Source organism: Aotus nancymaae, unplaced genomic scaffold (genome assembly GCF_030222135.1).
Source record: "Aotus nancymaae isolate 86718 unplaced genomic scaffold, 86718_ANA_hifiasm-v0.15.2.pri h1tg000053l, whole genome shotgun sequence".
NCBI lineage: Eukaryota > Metazoa > Chordata > Mammalia > Primates > Aotidae > Aotus > Aotus nancymaae.
Window position 1 is genome coordinate 9,197,224 of NW_026988467.1, and position 23,682 is coordinate 9,220,905.

Genomic DNA, 23,682 nt, shown 5'->3' on the forward strand with positions numbered 1-23,682 from the left:
GGAACTTGTGACTTGTGGCCCTGGGCTGCCCAGAGATCGGATTCAGAGGCCAATCTGCAGAAATCAGGACTTCCCTTATCTGTCACCTATCATGATGATTCAACTCAGTACCTTCAGGTTCTGGGTACATGTTGTGAACTCATTCTTGTTTGTTTTTTAAGACAGAGTCTTACTCTGTAACCCAGGCTGGAGTGCAGTGGCATGATCTTGGCTCACTGTGACCTCTGCTACCTAGGTTCAAGCGATTCTTCTGCCTCAGCCTCCCGAGTAGCTGGGACTACAGGCGTGCACCACTACACCTGGCTAATTTTTTTGTATTTTTAGTAGAGATGGGGTTTCACCTTGTTGGCCAGGCTGGTCTCGAACTCCTGACTTCAAGCGATCCACCTGCCTTAGCCTCCCAGAGTGCTGGGATTACAGGCATGAGCCACCGAGCCTGGCCTTGTGAACTCATTCTGTACACAGGGTTGGGGAGCCCGTCTTGTGCTACCACATGGGTCTATCCTAGGCTGAGAATTGGGCCTGCTCCTTTAAGTTCACGTGAGGCATAAGCATTAGCAGGTGTGGCATCTAGGGAGAGCTGGCCTCAAGTGAGGCATGCTCAGTCTCACGGGGCGACTTGCCTGGGGTGTGGTTCCCAGGCAAAGCTGTTCGGCGTCCCTGGCAGTAGCTAGTGGAGTCCTGGCCCCAAGGCTTGGTGCTGCTGGGTGCAGGGCTGAGCTGATAAGCTTTTCTCCCATTTCTCTCTGACAGATGGCTTGAAACCCCTCCTTCCCGTGTCTATGCGGAGTCAGATAGACATGCTGGTTCCACGCCAGTGCTTCTCCCTCAACTACGACCTGAACTGTGACAAGCTGTGTGCTGACTTTCAGGAAGACATTGAGTTCCATTTCTCTCTCGGATGGACCATGCTGGTGAATAGGTTCCTGGGCCCCAAGAACAGCCGTCGGGCCTTGATGGGCTACAATGACCAGGCAAGCAAAGTTCCTCACCTCAGGGGCATTGTGGGAGGTCAGTGTGTACCCTGCCTCCAGACACAGGAACCATTCTAAAACGGGGGTTCCCTAAGGTCAGCAGCTGTGTGGGGTGCCCCCCCGACAGTACACCACAGTCAGAATGTGTGCTACTGATTGACCTGGATTTGTTCTAAGCAGTAATATTTGTGAAATGACAGATGCTAGTATTTTTTTCTAATACACATTAAAGTATGTAGCTATTAAAAATAGATGACTTTAAAAATAACCACCTACATATAACTATTTTAAAATTCCAATTTTAAAAACATTCATCTCTAAACCACTTGAGTTGTCACACGTACTGCCCTCTGTACACAACCCATGCTCAGGGAAGCTGCCAGGTGGGCCAGGATGGCTCCTGCTCACACTGTGCACGTCCCGTGGTGTCACCTGAGGGTCGGCAGGTCCACTGGGAAGCTCCACACCTTTGCTACATGTGAAGCTAGTTTTCCCCTTTTTGCCTTTTAGAAATTGAAGAGCTACTCTGTATGCCCCTGTTCCCCAAACTAGGGCATTCTCAGTGATGCCCTAGTCTGGGTAACAGGGACACACAGAATGTGTGAATGAGAGACTCACCACATCCCCCTCACCCCTCTCATCTTTCTCTCCTCAGGTTCAGCGTCCCATCCCTCTGACGCCAGCCAACCCCAGCATGCCCCCACTGCCACAGGGCTCACTCACCCAGGAGGAGCTCATGGTTTCCATGGTTACCGGCCTGGCCTCCCTGACATCCAGGACCTCCATGGGCATTCTCGTTGTTGGAGGAGTGGTCAGTGAGCAGTTCTGCTTGGGAAGGTGGGGAGGAGGGCAGGTGGGCAGGGCCTGAGCGCTGGTTCCGGTGATGACCCCTGCGTTGGCCACACACGCCACAGTCCGATACATACTTTCTCTTTCAGTGACTTTTCACTGTGATCACATAGGGAGCGCTTACTCCCTCACTAAGTTTCCCTCACTTCCCTCTGGAGATGGTCCCAGCCTTTCTGGCCTCAGTGGGATCAAAGGAGACACTGAGAGAGGAACTCAGAGTAGAAACATGAAGGCTCCTTGGCTGGAGCCCTTTAGATGGCACTGGTAGTGATGGGCCCCAAAGGAGGGTGGGTCACAGAGAGGCCGCTCTCCAGGGTGACCGTGTGTTCTGCAGGTTTGGAAGGCGGTGGGCTGGCGGCTCATCGCCCTTTCTTTTGGGCTCTATGGCCTCCTCTACGTCTATGAGCGTCTGACCTGGACCACCAAGGCCAAAGAGAGGGCTTTCAAGCGCCAGTTTGTGGAGCATGCCAGTGAGAAGCTGCAGCTGGTCATCAGCTACACTGGCTCCAACTGTAGCCACCAAGTCCAGCAGTGAGTGGCCCCCTCGGACCCCAGCAGGGGACTTCCTTTAGGCAGGGTCAGCCCCATCCCCCTTCCCCATCTCTCTCCAAACTGACCTGGAAGCCACTGGGTCCTGAGCATCATAGACCCTGGGCCTTCAGGGGTGCAGGGCCAACTTTGAGGCCAGTGATGGGGAGAGGGGTCTCTCCTTGTGTCTTGGGCCGAGACTAGGTAGGCCTCTGGGCCCCTTGAGGAGGAAGAAATGGGAAGGCAAGAGATATTTATAAAATGTAAGAGTTTCAGAGGTTGCTCCGAAGAGCTTGGGCTGTGGATGTAGCTTTGAAGTTTTCTTTTTTTTTTTTTTTTTTAAAAGACGGGGTTTCACCATGTTGGTCAGGCTGGTCTTGAACTCCCAAGCTCAGGTGATCCGCCCGCCTTGGCCTCCAAAGTGCTTGGATTATAGGCATGAGCCACCGCACCCGGCCAGCTTTGAAGTTTTCAAACCCAGCCTGATTTTCGTGCACATCTTGGGTCAGGTGGGAATCTATTGCTCAATCTGGGGTGACTGGCATCTGTCATACTAGTATTACTCAGTATATATCACAAATATGCTCACTTCCTTTTTTTTATTGTGAGTGGAGGACCCTTTGCTCTAGACATTTTGCACCTAATTTACGTATTTCTCTGACTCTTTGAGATAGATGTTGTCTTACGGGCATCTCTTTTTTCAAAATGAAGAAACTGAGATTTGAAAAATAGTCACATGTCCCCTGCCACTTGGCTGATAAGCAGCAGAGTCAGGATCTCTTGTGCCCAAACCAGGGTGCACTGCTCTGTGCTGTTGATTCTTAGGCCATGGTGATGCTGAATGTGTTTGGTTGTTATGATTATTCACAGTCTCAGCAGACCAGGGCTGGCTCAGGGCAGAGCTGCTGTCAGGGATATAGATGGGCCCAGCTGCTCCCCACTCTGGGTGGGTTAAGCCACCAGTGGCATCTTGCTCCACACACCCCAATTGATCCCTTCTCTCTCCTCCCCAGGGAACTGTCTGGGACCTTTGCTCATCTGTGTCAGCAAGTTGACGTCACCCGGGAGAACCTGGAGCAGGAAATTGCTGCCATGAACAAGAAAATTGAGGTTCTTGACTCACTTCAGAGCAAAGCAAAGCTGCTCAGGTGAGGCTGGGCTGGGTGGCCAGAGGTGAGGGCTCCGGGGTGCAGCCCAAGCACACTGGGGCTCAGCTGCTGGTCTTGTGTCTTGGGCGTGGACACAGACCTCTTTGGTGGGGGTTTAGCTCATTGGTATTAGATGTGTACCACGTATCTGATGGGTGCCAGATGGTGCTGGTGCTGGAGGCTCAACACAACAGTGTCACTGCCCACAAGGCACTTGCAGTTGATGGCAAATACATGCAATGGCATCACAGTACTGTGAGATTGCAGTTCACAGCACCATGTGCCGAACCGCAGGGCCTGCAGCGCTTTATGTGTGCTGTTTCACTCAGTCTTCCATATCCCTCCATTTTATACGTAGAAAAATTGGGAAACGCCAGGCGTGGTGGCTCACACCTGTAATCCCAGCACTCTGGGAGGTCAAGGCAGGTGGATCACCTGAGGTCGGGAGATAGAGACCAGCCTGACCAACATGGAGAAACCCCATCTCTACGAAAAATACAAAATTAGCCAGGTGTAGTGTTGCATGCCTGTAATCCCAGCTGATACTCAGGAGGCTGAGGCAGGAGAATTGCCTAAACTCGGGAGGCGGAGGTTGCGGTGAGCTGAGATCGTGTCGTTGCACTCCAGCCTGGGCAACAAGAGCAAAACTCTGTCTCAAAAAAAAAAACAAATATGGGGGAACTTATCTGACATCTCAGAAAATGGCCAGGTTGGGAAGGGAGCCCAGGGGTGCTTGGCTGCAGCAGCCCCTGCGTGCTGATTCTCCTTATACCTGCCGCTCTTAGGACCCATGAAAAGGGCATAGCCTCCCATTTACCCACAGAGAAGCTGTTTACCTGGCTGGGGACTGGCCGAGCTGGGATTGGAATTCAGATCTCCATGGGATCCCTGTGGAGCTTTCATTAACAGTTTGCTGGAAAGAGCATCAGTTTGAGGAGTCTGGAGTCACAGGTTCTCTCCAGCCACTCATGTTTGGCCCAAGCTCTTAACTCTCCTATGTCTCATTATTTTCATCTGTAAAATGGGAGTAACATTTTGTGACACAACTGCATGACTGAATATAAAAGTGTCCTGTAGAAACCTTCGGCCTGCCCAGCGCATGATAACATCAGCACATGGGGACCCTGCACTTCCTGCCCTCGCCCCTGACGTCAGAGCCTGCAGGGTGCAGAGCCAGAGGGGAGCTGCATCAGAGGGTGTCGGCTCCAACCTCACCAGATCAGTGGGCTTTCCTTGCCCTTGACTGCGGATGTGGGCCCCCCACCCCCACCTGGAGACAGCTGCTTCCCAGGGACCACTGCTCGCCCTCTGGGGACTCTCAGGGAGGGGGGATGGGGGAAACTGCTGATTGTCAGCCACGGTGACACGCTTGAATCTGAAAAGCATCTCCTATTAGCACCTCAACCCCTTGCTTGACAAGCAGGGAAACTGAGTTTCTGATAGCTCAGGGACTTGTACATGGTCCTGGGTGAAGCAAACACAGAGCTTGAGAATCAGGAAAGCCTGACTTGCAGCTCCCTGGCTTATTAACCCCTCTGGGCCTCCTTTTTCCCATTTGTGAAATGGGGATAAACATGATTGTTGGAGGGTTACATGAGGGTATGTGGCAAGTGTCCTTAGAATAGTGCCTGGTGGGTAGTCCTAAAACTGTCATCAGCTATCATGGTTACAAAAGAACCATTTCTTTGCAGGAATAAAGCTGGTTGGTTGGACAGTGAGCTCAATATGTTCACACATCAGTACCTGCAGCCCAGCAGATAGTGGGCACCTGAGGCGGAGCCTGCGTGGAGGGGGTGGTGCTGCCAGCCCTGCGTGCCGTGTGGGCTCCCCCAGAGGCACGTGTGGCTCCTGCCCCTGGCCACCGTCAAGAGAATGAAGCACCCAGTCTCGTGCCGTTTTGAGCCCTCCAGCACTAGTTATTTTCCCCCTCCTTTGCCTGCTGTTGCAGGAAGATCTGGCTCATACCCCTAAAGGATGCTTTCAACGACAACTATGGACAGCATGGTACCAAGGAGTTAAGTTGAGGCTTTTTCCAGCTTTATCGGGTTCATTCGTTTGCTTGATAAGGCCTTAGGATCTCAGCATTGCACAGTGCCTCATGGAAGCCTTCGAGGGTATCACGCAGATACCCCCACCTTCCTGCAGCCTGTGCACACCTGCTCTCCTTGCACCCCAGCACACCTGCAGGTATAAGGGATGATTGGATTTTCTTCACAGAAGCATCAGAAGTAGTTCCAGAGTCTGTCCCAGAGGACTGTGGCTTGTGTCCATCTCGTCTGTTGGCTCACTGCTTCATCCCGTTTGCAGAGCCTCACAGGCACATCTTGGTGGCAAGGCTCAGTTACCCCTGGGCTTAGGCTGAGGTGGGCCCTGTACTGGGAGGGGTAGAAAGGGTGCTGCAAGGAAGCTGGAGGAATGGGGGTAGAGAGGAGAGGGCTGTCGGATGTGTGAGGAGCAGGTGGAGCAGGCGGTGGTCACTGGGACAAGGAGGGACTTGGCTTCTCTTCTCATCATTGTGTCCCTTGCTTTAGCATCAGTCCTGGACTTGTGTAGGCCTGTTTTGTGTAGATCTGTTTTAGAAGATGGCTTGGTCCGGGTGGTTTGAAGGATGTAGTAGAAGGAAGGATGGTGGAAGGTGGGGACCTTGGTGGCTGGCTGAGGAGAGTGGGCCCCACACAGGACAGCTGGAGAATGGGCTGTCCACGTGGCCTCATCCTGTGAGGGGCTCATGGGCCTGAGAGCCCCCACCTACTAGGCTTGATTGCATCCCTGTTGTGGCCCTTAAGAGACATGTCTTCACTCCCCTCCCCTACCTTGCCCCAAGTCCCTTGGACTAAATTTCCTATGCCAGTGACTGCAGTTGGCCAAGGGACAATGTGGAAAACCCAGCACCCATCCTCCCACCCTTCCTGATCCCCAAAACCTTCGACTGACCCCCTTGTCCTTATGTTGATGTTGAGTTTTGGGATTGTTACTGGTTGAGATGGGAGCAGATGCCTGTCACCAGGGTGTTGACTGTGTGCAAAAAGCAGTTTGGGTGACAAATCCTATCTGGCACAAGTTGGAGCTTCCTAGAAATAAGCAACACCTCTCCCAAAAAGCAGCCAGCAGGGAAGGGGCCAGCAGCCCAGCCATCACTTGTCTCTGGGGAAATGAGTTGGTTGGTGACCACATCACAGGTGATGTCCTGCTCACATACCTGCTGGTACTTAAAGCCCTCAGTCTGCCCTGTTGTGTGGGGTGAGATGATGGACTCTGCCAGGTGGATGTGCTGTGGGTGGATGTCCCTGGGTGTGTGCCAGGCCTGGATGGATAAGGGTCACTCACTTCACAGCATGTCAGAAAAAATGAGTGTCACACAATTGCAATGGATTTTGTGTTCTTTTTGGAAAAAAAAAAATTCTTTAGAATAAACATGAGTTTTTTTGATGTAGCCCCTAGGGAATGAATGAAATTTTGAGTTTCTTGAGTAAGTAAAATTAAATTTATACCACTGAGGAAGAGACTTTTTCTGAAAGAAGTATGGCCAAAAGCACTTTAATGCTGCTAACTTTGTTCTGTTTTTATGTTCATTTGCTGGGGCACAAGACGTGCTGACCTAGTGAGTTTTCTCTGATGTATTCAAGGTGATGTATTTGCCTGAGTTACTCCTGTATCATTGCTCATAATATTGGAAACTAAAATAAAACCTAGTTGGAAACCCTTTGTGAGCTCTCTTTTTGGGTTACTGTTCTTGTACAAACTCCTCTTTGACATGCCCAGCTGTATTCTCAAGTGACCTTCACTTCAGGGGAAGTTCCCTCTATAATCTGCCTCCTTATTCTTGGAAGGAATTAGATACTTTCAAAAGAACAAGTGGTGTAACTGATCTTTAAGGATCAGGACATTGAGACTGATTTCTTAACAGATTTCTCTGTAACTCCAGACCATTTTTCACTAAAAAGTAAATGACTCACTGTTCCATCCTGCTTTGCCTTCTGAGAATTTGTTTGCCACTGTTTTTTTTTTTCTTTTTTTTTTAAGGGTCCTCAGGAGTAGATACAGGGGTGGCTAGTCAGTTTCCCCATCCCTACAGCTGTTCCCTCAGCTCTGATGCCACCCACTGTCCGCCCTGCTTGCCCACAGAGGCCACAGCTCAGCTGATAGCAACCTCATCCTTCCAGATTCCCACACACTTGGGCATCACCCTTGAGTTTGCTGTCACACGTGCTGCTCCTCATCTGTCAGATGCTGTCTTCCAAGCCTGTTGGCCCTGGCCAGTTTCCTCACTTCCATCACAATCATCAGCCCAGATTCAGGTTTCTGCTCCTGCCTTATCCCCACCCATCCTTGCCATCTGTGGCTGTTTCAAGGCAGCAGCCAAAGACTTTCTCAGGTAATAAAATATTTTAAATAAATCATTACCTTTTTTTTTTTTTTTTCCAATACACGAAACAAGTAGTTTCTGTCATTAACAAGATGTTATGTACAACCCACTAAGTTGTTCACACCACCGTTATCCTGGGTGATGAGCCATCGTTTGAAAAAAGGTCTTGCCTTATGCAAAGGCTGCTTAGTTATTCGCAGTCAAGGCCAGCTTCATTCCTGCGCTTTTTTTTTTTTCTTTTTTGAGACGGAGTTTCGCTTTTGTTACCCAGGCTGGAGTGCAATGGCGCGATCTTGGCTCACCGCAACCTCCGCCTCCTGGGTTCAGGCAATTCTCCTGCCTCAGCCTCTTGAGTAGCTGGGATTACAGGTACGCGTCACCATGCCCAGCCAATTTTTTGTATTTTTAGTAGAGACGGGGTTTCACCATGTTGACCAGGATGGTCTCGATCTCTTGACCTCGTGATCCACCCGCCTCGGCCTCCCAAAGTGCTGGGATTACAGGCGTGAGCCACCGCGCCCAGCTCTCTGTCTTTCTTTTTTCTTTCCTCTCTCTCTTTCTTTCTTTTTCTTTCCCTCCCTCTCTCCCCCTCTCTCTCTTTCCCTCTTTTTTTTGAGACAGAGTTTTGCTCTGTTGCGCAGGCTGGAGTGCAGTGGTGCAATCTCCGCTCATCGCAACCTCTGCCTCCTGGGTTCAAGCAATTTTCCTGCCTCAGCCTCCCAAGTAGCTGGGGTTACAGGCGCACACCAACATGCCCAGCTAATTTTTGCATTTTTAGTAGAGACGGGGTTTACCATGTTGGCCAGGTTGGTCTCAAACTCCTGACCTCAGGTGATCCACCTGACTTGGCCTCCCAAAGTGCTGAAATTACAGGCGTGAACCACCACGCCCGGTTAATTTTTTGTATTTTTAGTAGAGACGGGGTTTCACTATGTTGGCCAGGCTGGTCTCGAATGCCTGACCTTGTGATCCAACTGCTTCGGCCTCCGAAAGTGCTGGGATTACAGGCGTGAGCCACCGCACGCGGCCCAACACTTCTATTCTGTTGTATTGATCATTCGTCTACCTGGACGCCAATACTACACTTTCTTTTTTAAATTAATTAACTAATTAATTGAGACAGGGTCTCTCTGTCACTCAGGCTGGAGTGCAGTAGTGCAATCTCAGCTTACCGCAGCCTCAGCCTTCTGGGCTCAGGTGATCCTCCCATCTCAGTCTGCTGAGTAGCTGGGACTACAGGCACGTGCCTGGCTCATTTGCTGTAGAGACGGGGTTTTATCTCGGCTTACTGCAATCTCTGCCTCCCTAGTAGCTGGGTTCCAGCGATTCTCCTGCCTCAGCCTCCCTAGTAGCTGGGATTACAGGCGCTGGCCACCACGCCCGGCCCCAATACTACATTTTCTTGTCTACTGTATAGTACTTATCTTCTGGCACAAAGCGGGCACTCGCTAAAAACCTGAATGAAAGTATGAAACAATGGGTTGCCCGCCGCCTGCCCCACCCGTCCCTCAACTCCAGATTGCCACCTGCGCCGAGCCGCGGTCTCGGAGCCAGTCTGAAACTGCCGCTGCCGAACGCCGCTTAGCTCAGCCCCGTGCCTGACCAATCGGAGACCGCCCTTCCGGGGTCCGTCCCATTCCGGGAATCGACTTCCGGACCGGCCTCGAAAATTGACCAATCGGTTGTGTAGTTCCGCCATTGGCCCCGCCCCCACGTTGAAACTACTCTGATAGCCGTGCTCGCTGGGCTTCCTGGCCCCGCCGCACACCTGGCCAATCAGGACGGTAGGCGGAGGCCCCGTCCCTAGCCGGCGACTGGGAGCAGCTCCAGCAGCTGCGGCTGCTGTGGCGCGGGCGGGGGACTTCTGCGCGGTGAGTGCGGGGCGGCGGGACTGGGGCGGGCCGGAAGGGCTCGGCTGGAGGCCCCGCGTGCATTCCCTCGGGGATCTCCGGGGTCGCAGTGGAAAAGAAGGAGAGGCTGCGTCTGTCTCTGCTGGGGTCCCGCCTCGGCGTCTGCCCGCTTGGCCTCCGTTACTTCTGCAGCCCCAATGTTTCTGGAGTGTCGCTTTCCCGGTGCCTCTGTTCAGCGTTTCCCTTTCCAAAGCGTGGCTGGGACCAGGGGAGGGCAGGCCAGCTGTGCCCTTTGACCCCGTGCGAAAACGGCGACCCTCTGACTACAGGGGTGTGGCCCAGAGCCAGTTGGCCAGTTAGGGGTGGGGGTTGGGATCCTCTTCCTGCGGATCAAGCAGTTGGCCCCCCATGACTGCACCTTCGTGCCTCCCAGCCCTGCAGGGTCATATACGTGTGGAGAGGTTCCAGGGTAGTCTGCTTCTCTCTGCTCCAGACCTTGCACTCAATCCTGAGGATCCCTAGAGGTGGGGGGCAAGGGCTGGGAGGAGGAGGCGGAAAGGCTTCCCAAGAATCCTGGACTCATTGACCCTGGAGTCAGATTTTGGTTCAGATCTTGCCTCTTGCTAGCTGTGTGACTTGGGGCACGTTGCTTAACTTCCCTGAACTTTGGTTTCTTCATATGTAAAAAGAAAGTGAAGGAGAAAGGGAAGGCAGGAAAGGGGGAAGAATCCCTTTTGAAGCCTGATTTGTATTGGATTCACCAGTTATAAAGCAATCTTGTCCAAACCACTGCCCAGGAGGCAGAGGTTGCAGTGAGCCGAGAAAAAGGCAACATGCCCTGGCCCCGGCCATTTTGGTAACGATAGACGTTTATTGAATGCATACTACGTACCACTGTAAGCATTGTACGAACTGTATTGTTTTTGTATTGTGTGTGTGTGTGTGGACAGTCTTAGTCTGTCACCCAGGCTGGAGTGCAGTAATATGATCTCTGCTCACTGCAGCCTTCATCTTCCAGGTTCATGGGATTTCTCCTGCCTCAGTCTCCTGAGTAGTTGGGATTACAGCTGCCCACCATCACGCCTAGCTAATTTTTTTTTTTTTAAGATGGAGTCTTATCCTGTTGCCCAGGCTGGAGTGCAGTGGTGCGATCTCGGCTCACTGCAACCTCCACCTCCCGGGTTCAAGCAATACTCCTGCCTCAGGCTCCCAAGTAGCTGGGATTACAGGCATGCGCCACCACACCCAGCTAATTTTTGTATTTTTAATAGCAACGGGGTCTCACCATGTTGTCCAGGCTTGTCTCAAACTCCTGACCTCGAGTGATCCACCTGCCTCGGCCTCCCAGAATGCTGAGATTACAGGCGTGAGCCACTGTGCCCGGCCTGTTTTATGTATATATATATTTTTTAAATTTTTTGAGACAGACTGTTGCTCTGTCACCCAGGCTGGAGTGTAGTGATGCCACCATGACTCATTGCAGCCTGGGCCTCCTAGGCTAAAGCAATCCTCCTGAGTAGCTGGGGCCACAGGCAAGTGCCACTACACCCAGCTAATTAAAAAAAAATTTTTTAGGCCGGGCTCGGTGGCTCACGCCTGTAATCCCAGCACTTTGGGAGGCCGAGGCGGGTGGATCACGAGGTCAAGAGATCGAGACCATCCTGGTCAACACGGTGAAACCCCGTCTCTACTAAAAATACAAAAAATTAGCTGGGCATGGTGGCGCGTGCCTGTAATCCCAGCTACTCAGGAGGCTGAGGCAGGAGAATTGCCTGAACCCAGGAGGTGGAGGTTGCGGTGAGCCAAGATCGCGCCATTGCACTCCAGCCTGGGTAAGAAGAGCGAAACTCCGTCTCAAAAAAGAAAAAAAAAAAAAAAAAGAAAAAAATTTTTTTTGTAGAGATGGGGGTCTTACTATGTTGCCCAGGCTTAACATGCTTTCTTTAATTCTAACAACAATCGTATGAGGTAGATATTGTTATTGTCTAGCAGATGAGGAGACTGAAGCACAGAGAGGTCCAATGACTTGCCTGAGGCAGTACAGTTGACGATTGTTGAATGGGGGTGTCTGGCACCACAGGGCACCCTACTGAGCCCTATGTCCTGCTCTCTTGATTTCAGGTAGAAGAGCTGGGCCTGGAACCCAGCCTTGAGGACATCCTGCGGCCCAGGGGCCAGTGACACCTGCTACGGGAGGCCCAGGATGGTGGAGGCTGAGGACCTGACGCAGCTGCGGCTGCTCAACCTGGAGCTCCTGAGGCAGCTGTGGGCGGGGCAGGATGCTGTACGGCAGTCAGTGGCCAAGGCAGCCTCAGAGGTTCGTGCCCACCTTGGGAACCCCAGAGGAAGGGGCTCCCTGACCCTCAGGCCAGCATCCAGGCTTCCAGGCTCATCTTGTCCAACACACCCATTTTACTGATGATGGGACACTGAGGGCTGGGAGGGAAGAGACTGGCCTGGTCACTGCTGAGGCTGGAGCAGGATGATGATGCAGGCCTTGGTGCCTGGCTCAGACCCGGGGGATAGGCTCTGGCAGCCGCTTCTGGGTGACCCGGCCCCTCTCTCCAGTCAAGCCCAGAATCCAGCAGCAGCTACAACTCAGAGACGCCATCGGCCCCAGAGACTACATCGACCCCAGAGACATCCTCAACTTCCTCTAGCACCTCCTGCTCATGGGGCTCATGCCCTGTGTGGTGCCCACCAGATGCCTGCCGAGGGGACCCCTGTGAAGTGGCCAGCTCGAGGGTGGCCTCTCTCCCACCTGCCAAGTGCCAGCATCAGGAGCCCCAGGGCCGACCGAGACCCCACTCAGCACCCTCGCTGAGCACCTCAAGCCTGAGGGACCCAGAGCCCTCAGTGGGGCTGGGTGATCTGGGGCCCCAGGAGGCACAGGCCCCAAGGTCCATCCTGGGTCAACAGAGCAAGCTGTCCAAGGTAATGTGGGAGAGTGGGATATCTGCTCATGGGAGCTTCCCTGGGCTGCCTCAGTTTCCCTATCTGAAACATGTGCTTGAGGGCAGCCTCCTTGCAGGCTAAGTGCTCCTGGGAGGTGCTGTGAGTTGGGTCCGGCTCAGCCTAAATGCTCCGTAAGTGGTAGCTGTTGAGTTTTTCAGACAGCACTTTGAGAAGAGGCCAGGCTTTGTTCACAGTCACATATAATGTGGGGCCAGACATTTCCCTCTGCTCTTGTGCCCTTGGCTGAGCCCTGGGCTCCAAGTCAGGGTATAAGTTAAGACCCAGTCTCTGTCCCTTGAGGTGTGGCTTTCCCGGGGCCAGGCCTCCTGGCTTAGCCCTTGTCCCTCTGTGCCTCCCTCCTCAGCCCAGGGTGACCTTCTCTGAGGAGTCTGCAGTGCCTGAGAGGAGCTGGCGCCTCCGGCCGTACCTGGGCTATGACTGGATTGCAGGTAAGGCCTGCTGCTGCCCTGCACACACTGCCTGGGAATGGAGGTGGTGGCCTGGGCGCCTCTCTGCTCGTGTCTCGGCCTCCACCCGTGCTGTTGCTTGTTTCTCTGATGGTGCCACCCTCCTTGGGGAGCACCTTCACTTTTTGTTTTTCTTTGAGACAGAGTCTCACTCTGTCGCCCAGGCTGGAGTGCAGTGGTGCGATCTCGGCTCACGGCAACCTCCACCTCCTGGGTTCAAGTGATTCTTGTGCCTCAGCCTTCTGAGTAGCTGGGATTGTAAGCAAGTGCCACCGGGCCTGGCAAGTTTTTTGGTTTTTTAGTAGAGGCGGGGTTTCGCCATTTTGGCCAGGCTGGTCTCGAACTACTGAGCTCAAGTAATCCACCTACATTGGCCTCCCAAAGTGCTGGGATTACAGGAGTGAGCCACCACCCCCTACAGCCACCTTCTTTTTATTTGTTTGTTTATTTATTATTTTGAGATGGAGTTTTGCTCTTGTCACCCAGGCTGGAGTGCAATGTTGTGATCTCAACTCACTGCAACCTCCACCTCCTGGGTTCAAGCTATTCTGCCTCAGCCTCCCAAGTAGCTGGGATTACAGATGTGTGCTACCATGCCCAGCTAATTTTTGTATTTTTGGTAGAGACGGGGTTTCACCATGTTGGCCAGGTTGGTCTTGAACTTCTGACCTCAGGTGACCCACCTGCCTTGGCCTTCCAAAGTGCTGGGATTACAGGCATGAGCCACCATGCCTGGCCTTTTTTTTTTTTTTTTTAAGACGAGACAGGCCGGGCGCAGTGGCTCAAGCCTGTAATCCTAGCACTTTGGGAGGCTGAGGTGGGCGGATCATGAGGTCAGGAGTTCAAGACCAACCTGACCAACATGGTAAAACTCCATCTCCACTAAAAATAAAAAAAATTAGCTGGGCATGGTGGTGGGTGCCTGTAGTCCCCGCTATTTGGGAAGCTGAGGCAGGAGAAATCGCTTGAACCCAGGAGGCAGAGGTTGCAGTGAGCCAAGATCGTGCCATTGCACTCCAGTCTGGGTGACAGAGCAAGGCTCTGTTTCAAAAAAAAAAAAAAAAGAGACAAGAACAGTAGTGAGATCGGGGAAAGAATAGAACAAAGAGTTTGTTCTGTCACTGACTGTGAGCCATCAATTGCGAATAACTCACTACCTTCATACCAGCCTCTGAGCACCTTCTGAGCCATGTCTGCTCTCAGCCTCAGGCACAGAGATGGTGCATCTGTTGAGTGAGTGAATGAGTCTGAGCTGTTGTATGTTTGAGCATTTATTATGTGCCAGGCCTCTGCCCAACTCCATACCAATGCCAGCTCTTTTCACGTTACTGCCTAGCTGTCCCCAACAGCAACCTCAGCTGCCTTCTGGCCGGTTTCCCCCTGGCCTATGTCCCATCGCTGTCCTTTTCGTGTGTGTGTGTGTGTGTGTGTGTGTGTGTGTGTGAGAGAGAGAAAGAGAGAGAGAGAGAGAGAAAACACATAACATAAAATTTACCACTGTAGCATTTTTTAGGTGTACCGTTTAGCGGCATCAAGTATATCCACACCGTTGAGCTGTTATCACCGACATCCACCTCCAGAACTTTTTCATCTTCCCAAAGACTTCTCTCCCCATTAAATAATTACTCCCATTCCCCCACCCTCCAGCCCTGGACCGTCACCGCTCTACTTTCTGTCCCTATGAATTTGACTCCTCTAGTGACCTCATATAAGTGAAATCACAGTATTTGCTCTTTTGTGATTGGCTTATTTTATGTCACATAATGGCCTCAAGGTTTATTTATGTTGTAGCATGTGTTGGAATTCCCTTCCCTTTTTTTTTTTTCTTTTTTTGGTCTGAGACAGAGTCACACTGTATCGCCCAGGCTGGAGTACAATGGCACAATCTCGGCTCACTGCAACCTCCATATCCTAGGTTCAAGTGATTCTCGTGCCTCAGCCTCCCGAGTAGCTGGGATTACAGGTGTGTGCCACCACGCCTGGCTAATTTTTGCATTTTTAGTAGAAATGGGGTTTCGCTACGTTGGCCAGTCTGGTCTCAAATTCCTGCACTCAAATTATCCTGCTGCCTCAGGCTCCCAAAGTGCTGGGTTTACAGGTGTGAGCTGTTGTACCTGTCCAGAACTCCCTTTTTTTTTTGAGACAGAGCTTCACTCTTGTTGCCCAGGCTGGAGTACAATGTCACGATCTCAGCTGACTGCAACCTCTGCCTCCCAGGTTCAAGCGATTCTCCTGCCTCAGCCTCCCAAGTAGCTGGGATTACAGGTGTGCGCCACCATGCCTGGCTAATTTTTGTATTTTTAAGTAGAGATGGGGTTTCACCATGTTCGTCAGGCTGGTCTCGAACCCCTGACCTTGTGATCCGCTCACCTCAGCCTCCCAAAGTGCTGGGATTACAGGCGTGAATTCCCTTCCTTTTTAAGGCTGAGTGATATTCCGTTGTGTGTAGATACCACGTGTTGTTTATCCGTTCATCCATGGATGGACACTTGAGTGGTTTCCATCTCTTGGCTGTTGTGAATGATGCTGCCAGGGACTCAGTTGTGCACTATTATTTTTGACATAGCAGCCAGAAGGAATTTTTAAACATGGGATTCAGATCGTGGTCACTTCCCTGCTCAAACCTTGCCATGGGCTTTTCCCAGCACTTACTGTAAAATCCAGAATCCCTATCTAGACTTACGAGGCATGATCTGGCCTCTGCTGGCCCCATGATGTAACCTCCTGTCTTTCTTTCTTCCAGCCCCGTGGCCTCCTTTTTTTTTTTTTTTTGAGATGGAGTCTTGCTCTGTTGCCCAGACTCGAGTCCAGTGGTGTGATCTCTGCTCACTGCAACTTCTGCTTCCTTGGTTCAAGTGATTCTCCTTCTTCAGCCTCCCAAGTAGCTGGGATTACAGGCATGCACCACCATGCTTGGCTAATTTTTGTATTTTTGTATTTTTAGTAGAGACGGGTTTCACCAGGTTTGCCAGGCTGGTCTTGAACTCCTGACCTCAGGTGATCCACCAGCCTCAACCTCCCAAAGTGCTGGGATTAATATGCCTCGGGTATATAAGGCCACAGGCATGGCAGGAGCAGAAAGGAGGCCATGCTAGGCACGGTGGCTCACACCTGTAATCCCAGCACTTTGGGAGGCCAAGATGGGCAAATCACTTGAGGTCAAGAGTTGGAGACCAGCCTGGCCATCATGGTGAAACCCTGTCTCTACTAAAAATACAAAAAATAACTGGATGTGGCGGCAGGCACCTATAATTCCAGCCTACTCAGGAGGCTGAGGCAGGAGAATCATTTTAACCCAGGAAACGGAGGTTGCAGCGAGCAGAGATCACACCACTGCACTCCAGCCTGGGCAACAAAGCAAGATTCTGTCTCAAAAAGCAAAGACAGGTGCACTGTGGAGTTGCTGGGAGCAAGTGGTGGCGGGGACACAGGCCCTGCCCTTGAGGACTTCTTGAACTCTCAGCTCACTGCCCTCCTTCCTGGTTCTGGGAGAATGGGGGCGCCTGTCCCGATGCCTGCTCTTGGTCCATGTGCTCTGCTCCCCCGCCTTTCCCGAGGTGAGCATCCAGGCTGCCATCTGGGTCCTGGCCCTGCTCTGGTGTGCTCCACCTCTCTACTCCTGGCTCCTCCAGGGTTTGCTTCCTGTGATCCTCCCCGTCTCTGTCCCAAATCCTCATCCTGCCCCTCCCACGAACCTGAACATGCATGGGAACTGGTTGTGTCTCATGCTCACTGCACCGGGTACCGCTCCCAGCTGTGCTCCCTGTTCCTACCGCTGACTCCTCTGCCCTTCACTATAAGCTTGTTAGGTAGGCCATGGTTCCCATTCACAGATGGGAAGGCTGAGGCCCAGTGAGAGAATCTTACCAAAGGCTCACATCCAGTCAGAGTAAAGCCACAGTCTGTTATTTCTCATCCGATGCCACATTTCTACCTTTAGCCCACATTTGCTTCTGGTGACTGCCTGTTTTCTCAATAACAAAACTCCAGGGTCTCTGGACACCCGCTCTTCCATCTTAAGCCAGCCCGAGGACTTCTTCTCGAAGCTGCAGGAGTTTCGGGAAACCAACAAGGAGGAGTGTATCTGCAGCCACCCTGAGTGAGCAGGGCTGGGCAAGGGTGGGCGAGGGTGGGCGAGGGCGGGCAGGGCGGCAGAGCGGATCCATCCCCTGGCCTGCTCATCCCCCTCACCCTCTCAGACCCCAGTTCCTAGGCCCGAATGAGAGCAGTGGCAGCCGTGGCAGTGTGGAGGAAGACCATGAATGTAAGTGCGGGCCCTCGGGCAGTAGCCCAGCCTCTCGCTATCCTGGCCTCCCCTGCCCCAGAGCAGTCCCATTTGAGATTTGGGGCCTGGGGAGGCCCCTGAGGTGTTGAGACTCAGGGAAGGAGGCCTGTGGTCTGGACAGGTTGGCCAAGCCCTGGTAGGGGTGGGGTGAGCTAAGGCCGGGGCTGCCCTGTGTGGCCCGATCCCACCCTCCCCAGCAGCCCCCGAGCTGGCAGGGCTCCATCCCAGCTCCTGAGAGCCCCGGGAGGATGTCCCTTCCCTCCCCTTAGGGCATGGCCCCAGGCTCTGGGAGGAAAGGGGTTAGGAGGAAATGGCCTGACTTGCTTCCCAGAGGGATTGGCCCCTGTGTGGTTGGTGGCCACTGGGGGCAGCACAGGGCCTGGGGACCTGGGTTCCTGGCTCAGGGGGAGCTTCAGCTTCTCGTGGGCCTCGCAGGTGTGTACTGTTACCGTGTCAACCGGCGCCTGTTCCCGGTGCCTGTGGATCCTGGCACCCGCTGCCGCCTCTGCAGGACACCGCGGGACCAGCGGGGCTCTGGGACCCTGGCGCAGCCGGCTCAGGTCAGGTGAGTGGCCAGAGCATTAGGACACCTGGAGGGGCAGAGCCTGAACCACTGGTTTTGAGAGGAGTAAAGATGGGCCTGGGCGTGACCTCCCAACCACCGGGAGGCTCCTCAGGGATCCCCCGCTGCACCCCCGTGCAGGGTAAGCATCCCCATGTCGATCCTGGATCCCCCGCACCGGTACCGCATCCACCGGCGGAAGAGCTTCGACGCCTCAGACACGCTGGCCCTGCCCCGGGTGAGCAGCCACGTGGGGCTGGATGGCGATGAGGGCAGGGCTGGCCCAGACTGGCCCAGGTCCCCAGGGAGGGTCACAGAGCAAGGCTGGGCTCAGCAAGGGTGAGCACCCAAGTTTCTGGATCACAGGCTGGGCCTCTTCCATCACCCACACCTGTTCCCTGAGGGAGGTAGGACCCCCACTCCATGTACCCGGGGCTTCCAGGGTGATCTGGCTGCAGGCTGGCATGACATGAACAGGCCTGTTTATTGGACTCTTGTGTGCTGCAGGCACAGTCCTTAGGGGGCTTATCTCATGGAGCCCCCACAGCAGCCAGGAGTGCAGGCACTGCCGTACCCCCACCCTCCAGGTGGGGAGACCAAAGCAGAGGGGGAGGCGCCTTGGTGGAAGAGCCAGGACTCGAACCCAGTCTCTGTGCTTCTGTAGTGCCTCCCGTACAGATGTTTTTTTCTAGGCCGGGCGAGGTGGCTCATACCCAGCACTTTGAGGTCAGGAGTTCAAGACCAGCCTGGCCAACATGGTGAAACCCTGTCTCTAATAAAAATACAAAAATTAGCTGGGCGTGGTGGTGCATGCCTGTAGTCCCAGCTACTTGGGAGACTGAGATGGGAGGAGCAACTCTCTTCCACCCCACTTCTAAATTGAGGGTGGGGCAGCCAGGGTCAGAGGAGAAGGATGCAGAGGAAAGTCAGTTTGCTGGTCCCTAAGATGGATATAACTGCGCCATCCTCAGGGATGTTGGCTGCAAGGTGGGGCTGTTGAGTGAAGTAATCCATTCGGGTGCTTAGAGGAAAGCCCACAGCAGGAAGCGCCCTGTGAGTGTCACTGTCACTGTCCTGTCCTCCCATTTCAGCTCTTGGGGCTCCAGGGATGGCTGGATCTGCAGGGATAAGAAAGGGGAGGACTGGGCTGGGCACAGTGGCTCATGCCTGTAATCCCACCACTTTGGGAGGCTGAGGCGGGTAGATCACAAGGTCAGGAGATTGAGACCATCCTGGCTAATATAGTGAAACCCTGTCTTTACTAAAAATACAAAAAAATTATCCGGCCTTGGTGGCATGCGCCTGTAGTCCCAGCTACTAGGGAGGCTGAGGTAGGAGAATCGCTTGAACCCGGGAGGCGGAAGTTGCAGTGAGCCAAGATCACATCACTGCACTCCAGCCTGGGCGACAAAGTGAGACTTGCCTCAAAAAAAAAAAAAGTTGGCGGGGGAGGCATGGGGTAATCTTGTGGATAGACACAGGCCCTGACCTGGTGGGGCCTCCTTCCTAATGGGAGGGTACAGTCCCTGCCCTCCCTGATGGGGGTGTACCCAGTCGGGGTGGGGGGAGCCTGCCCCAGGCCAGGCACCTTTAACCCCTTACTTTCCACAGCACTGCCTGCTGGGCTGGGACATTCTCCCTCCGAAGTCCGAGAAAAGCTCAGCCCCCAAGAGCCTGGATCTCTGGTCATCTGTCTCCACTGAGGCCCAGCACCAGAAGCTGTCAGGCACCAGCCCTTTTCGCCTGGTATGATCCAGATCGCATCCTAGCCTTGGGTGCCCCCGAGACGGACAGAGACCTTGGAGCAGGCCTTCGGACTGCAGAGCCCCCTGAGGGGTAAGGATGGAGCCTGGGAGTCTCTCTCTGCAGGGGCCCAGCCCCCCGGCCCTGACTCCAGCCATCCCTTGGAGCTCCTCCACTCCCTGTTGCCTGCCCTGCTCCACCCAGGAAGGCCACCCTGACTGCAAGATCCAAGAGGGAATGGGGCTGGAACTGGGGATGACCTGTCCCTTTCAAGTGGCCCCCTGAGACCTCCCCATCCCCCATCCAGGCCTTGCCAATGCAGGTGCCACCCCCGACCCTGATCTGGTCAGTGCTCCAGGTCTCTCGGCCCCATGTCCCACGGCAGAAGCCCTAAGGACTGACCCTTGGAGGAGGACGGCATTCCCACCACCTCCAGCCTGTCCCCTCTGGCAGGCACACCCAGGAGATGGAAGCCCCTGTCCACCAGCTCAGACCCCGCTGTCTTAGGTTGGGCTGGTCAGTGGGCTCAGGCTTGTCTGCTGCCTGGGGTCCAGAGAGGGAGGACCTTGAGGTAGAGGGTGAGGGAATTCTGCAGAAGTTCGTAAATAAAGCTCAGTGCTCTGCAGCTCAAGTCCCCCGTGTGCTGGATCCGTTCTGCTAACGCCTTTGGGTCCCAGAAGGCACTCTGGCCTCTCAGCCTGCCCTCCTGGCACTTGTGGGAGGAAGAAATTGCTACCACTGGGGCTGGGCAGTGTGCGTCTGTCACCATAAGGGTGGCTCCTTCTGCAGATCCCTGGCTCTGAGTAATGGCCTCCACCAGATGGTCCCCAAGACAGGCTCAAGGTTATGAAAATCATTTCAGTGAGGGCCTCCGCTGAAGCTGTGGGTCATGTTGAGTGACTGAGCTCTCTCCTTCCTGGTCCCAGAACCGGGATCCACTGATAGAGGGGCTCTCTAGAAGTCCCTGAAGGTCATGTGGCTCCTCCACTCCTATTTCTAGTTCAGCCCTGGGAGCTGTGGGGCATTCAGAATCCCAGCAGGGACAGATGAGGAAACTGAGGGCTGGACAGTGATTCGGAGGCAAGGTTAGCAGACAGCCCAGATGTCCAGTCCGGGATGAGTAGGCAGTGCCCTGTCTTTCACTCACCTCTTGTATGTGCTGGTTGCATAATATGAAATTCCTGTTTTTATAAATGGAAAAACGTGGAAACGAGGCATGAGCTTTCTCTAAGCTTTCTCGGCTTAGAGATGGAACTGGGCTATGCTGTCCTGGGGCTTTTTCCTGGAGTTTATGAAGCTATAAAAACCTTTCCCTCTCTCTGGAGAAACCAAGTCTCTTGGAGTCCCTACTTTCGGTTCTTTTGGGTATACACCCAGAAGTGGAATTGCAGGATCAGAAGGTAATTTTATGGTATTTTATGTTTGAGACAGGATCTCACTTTGTCACCCAGGCTGGAGTGCGGTGGTGCCATCTTGGCTTACTGCAGCCTTGACCTCTTAAGCTCACGTGATTCTCTTGCCTCAGCCCCCCAGAGAGCTGGGACTAGAGGTACGTGCCTCCATGCCTGGCTAATTTTTTTTGTATTTTTTGTGTAGAAGGGGTTTCACTGTGTTGCCCAGGCTGGTGTGGAACTCCAGAGCTCAAGCAATCCACCCGTCTTAGCCTCCTAAAGTGCTGGGATGACAGGCGTGACCTACCACCCCGGCCAATAATTCTATTTTTAATTTTTTGAGGAGCTGCTATACTGTTTTACTTTCCCACCAGGGATGCACAAGGGTTCCAGTTTTTCCTCATCCTCAACAACATTTGTGATTTTCTGAGTTTTCCATAGTAGCCATCCTTTTTTTTTTTTTTTTAAGACGGGGTTTCACCATGTTGGTCAGGCTGGTCTTGAACTCCTGACCTCAGGTGATCTGCCCGACTTGGCCTCCAAAGTGCTTGGATTACAGGCGTGAGCCACCACGCCCAGCCATGGTAGCCATCCTAATGGTTGTGAAGTGTATCTCATTGTGTTTTTTATTTGCATTTTCCTAAGGATGAGTGAAGTTGAGTGTCTGGTTTTTTTTTAGAGACAAAATTTTGCTCTTGTTGCACAGGCTGGAAACAATGGCACGATCTCGGCTCACCACAACCTCTACCTCCGGGTTCAAGCGATTCTCCTGCCTCAGCCTCCTGAGTAGCTGGGATTACAGGTATGCATCACCATGCCCAGTTAATTTTGTGTATTTTAGTAGAGATGGGGTTTTTCCATGTTGGTCAGGCTGGTCTTGAACTCCCGATTTCAGATGATCCTCTCACCTCGGCCTCCCAAAGTGCTGGGATTACAGGCGTGAACCACCATGCCCTCCCTAAGTTGAGCATCTTATTATTTATTTATTTATTTTGAATTTATTATTTTTTTGAGACAGAGTTTTGCCCTTGTTGCCCAGGCTGGAGTACAATGGCATAATATCGACTCACTGCAACCTCTGCCTTCTAGATTCAAGTAATTCTTCTGCCTCAGCCTCCCGAGTAGCTGAGATTACAGGCTTGTGCCACCATGCCCAGCTAACTTTTTATATTTTTAGTAGAGATGGGGTTTCTCCATGTTGGTCAGGCTGGTCTCGAACTGACCTCATGATCTGCCCACCTCGGCCTCCCAGAGTGCTGGGATTACAAGCATGAGCCACTGTGCCTGGCCTAATTTTTTTCGTTAATTATACTTTAAGTTCTGGGGTACATGTGCAGAATATGCAGGTTTGTTACATAGATATACATGTGCCATGATGGCTTGCTGCATCCATCACCTTGTCATCTACATTAGGTATTTCTCCTAATGCTATTCCTCCCCTATCCCCCGACCCCCTGCTATCCCTCCCCTAGCCCCCTGCCCCCCGACAGGACCTGGTGTGTGATGTTCCCCTCCCTGTGTCCAATGTCCCCCTCCCTGTGTCCATGTGTCTTTTAATGTGCTTATTGGTCATTCGTATGTATTTTTAAAAATTATTTTTAAAAATTATTAATAGTCTTTTTTTAAACTTTTAAGTTCAGTAGTACATCTTTTTTTTTTGTTTTTGAGACAGAGTTTCACTCTTGTTACCCAGGCTGGAGTGCAATGGCGCGATCTCGGCTCACCGCAACCTCCGCCTCCTGGGTTCAGGCAATTCTGCCTCAGCCTCCTGAGTAGCTGGGATTACAGGCACGCGCCACCATGCCCAGCTAATTTTTTGTATTTTTAGTAGAGACGGGGTTTCACCATGTTGACCAGGATGGTCTCGATCTCTTGACCTCGTGATCCACCCGCCTCGGCCTCCCAAAGTGCTGGGATTACAGGCGTGAGCCACCATGCTCGGCCCAGTAGTACATCTTTATTTAATTTTAATAGAGATGGGGTCTTGCTATGTTGTCCAGACCTCAGGCTGTTCCTACCTGAGCCTCCCAAAATGTTGGGATTACAGGCGCAAGCCACTGCACCCGGCCTGTTTGTCTACCTTCTGTGGAGAAGTCAAGTCCTCTGTCCCATATTTTAGTTGGTTCTGCTTTGTTGTTGTTCCACGTATAATTTTAAGTCAGAGAACCTGTAGGAGTCAGTGGTTTCTTTAGAAATTCTTTAGCCAGAGGGAGAAGAAAATCCAGAAGCCTTTCTGTCAAACAAAAGTTACAAAATTAGGCCGGGTTTGGTGGCTCACACCTGTAATCCCAGCACTTTGGGAGGCTGGGGTGGGTGGATCATTTGAGGTCAGGAGTCTGAGACCAGCCTGACCAACATGGAGAAGCTCTGTCTCTACTAAAAATACAAAATTAGCTGAGTGTGGTGGTGCATGCCTGTAACCCCAGCTACTTGGGAGGCTGAGGCAGGAGAATCACTGGAACCCAGGAGGTGGAGATTGCAGCAAGCCAAGATCACGCCACTGCACTCTAGCTTGGGCAACAAGAGCGAAACGTCATCTCAAAAAAAATAAAAATAAAAATTAT

At 52.8% G+C, this 23,682-nt stretch overlaps 2 protein-coding genes across 8 annotated transcripts in view; both read left to right on the top strand.

The window, feature by feature from the left end:
- Positions 1–7,204, top strand: part of MFN2 (mitofusin 2) — a 28,042-nt gene extending 20,838 nt beyond the window's left edge. For all 6 annotated transcript variants that reach the window (XM_021669839.2, XM_021669832.2, XM_021669831.2 and 3 more), the window contains 5 exons: positions 754–974; positions 1,630–1,785; positions 2,158–2,354; positions 3,365–3,499; positions 5,191–7,204. In XM_021669839.2, the coding sequence (XP_021525514.1) occupies positions 754–974; positions 1,630–1,785; positions 2,158–2,354; positions 3,365–3,499; positions 5,191–5,260 (779 nt within the window). In that variant the 3' untranslated portion in view covers positions 5,261–7,204. The remainder of the gene's footprint in view (positions 1–753; positions 975–1,629; positions 1,786–2,157; positions 2,355–3,364; positions 3,500–5,190) is intronic.
- A 2,454-nt stretch (positions 7,205–9,658) lies between these two features.
- MIIP (migration and invasion inhibitory protein) lies at positions 9,659–20,358 on the top strand. 2 transcript variants are annotated; one of them, XM_012473654.3, is made up of 9 exons: positions 9,659–9,736; positions 11,837–12,032; positions 12,284–12,649; positions 13,035–13,119; positions 17,128–17,236; positions 17,337–17,401; positions 17,858–17,987; positions 18,126–18,222; positions 19,596–20,039. In XM_012473654.3, the coding sequence occupies exons 2-9, from the start codon at positions 11,919–11,921 to the stop codon at positions 19,734–19,736; spliced, it is 1,107 nt and encodes a 368-aa protein (XP_012329077.2). In that variant the 5' UTR covers positions 9,659–9,736; positions 11,837–11,918; the 3' UTR covers positions 19,737–20,039. The 2 variants fall into 2 exon arrangements, with proteins under 2 accessions (XP_012329077.2, XP_064219794.1); XM_064363724.1 differs by lacking the exon at positions 9,659–9,736 and having other exon boundaries at positions 11,612–12,032; positions 19,596–19,730; positions 20,035–20,358.
- Positions 20,359–23,682: the final 3,324 nt, after the last annotated feature.

Excerpts from the sequence above, each read along its gene's own strand:
- MIIP (XM_064363724.1), top strand. The coding sequence starts at position 11,919 with ATGGTGGAGGCTGAGGACCTGACGCAGCTGCGGCTGCTCAACCTGGAG. Across the intron at positions 12,650-13,034 it reads AACAGAGCAAGCTGTCCAAG|CCCAGGGTGACCTTCTCTGA; the intron begins GTAATGTGGGAG and ends CTCCCTCCTCAG. Across the intron at positions 17,402-17,857 it reads TGTGGAGGAAGACCATGAAT|GTGTGTACTGTTACCGTGTC; the intron begins GTAAGTGCGGGC and ends TGGGCCTCGCAG.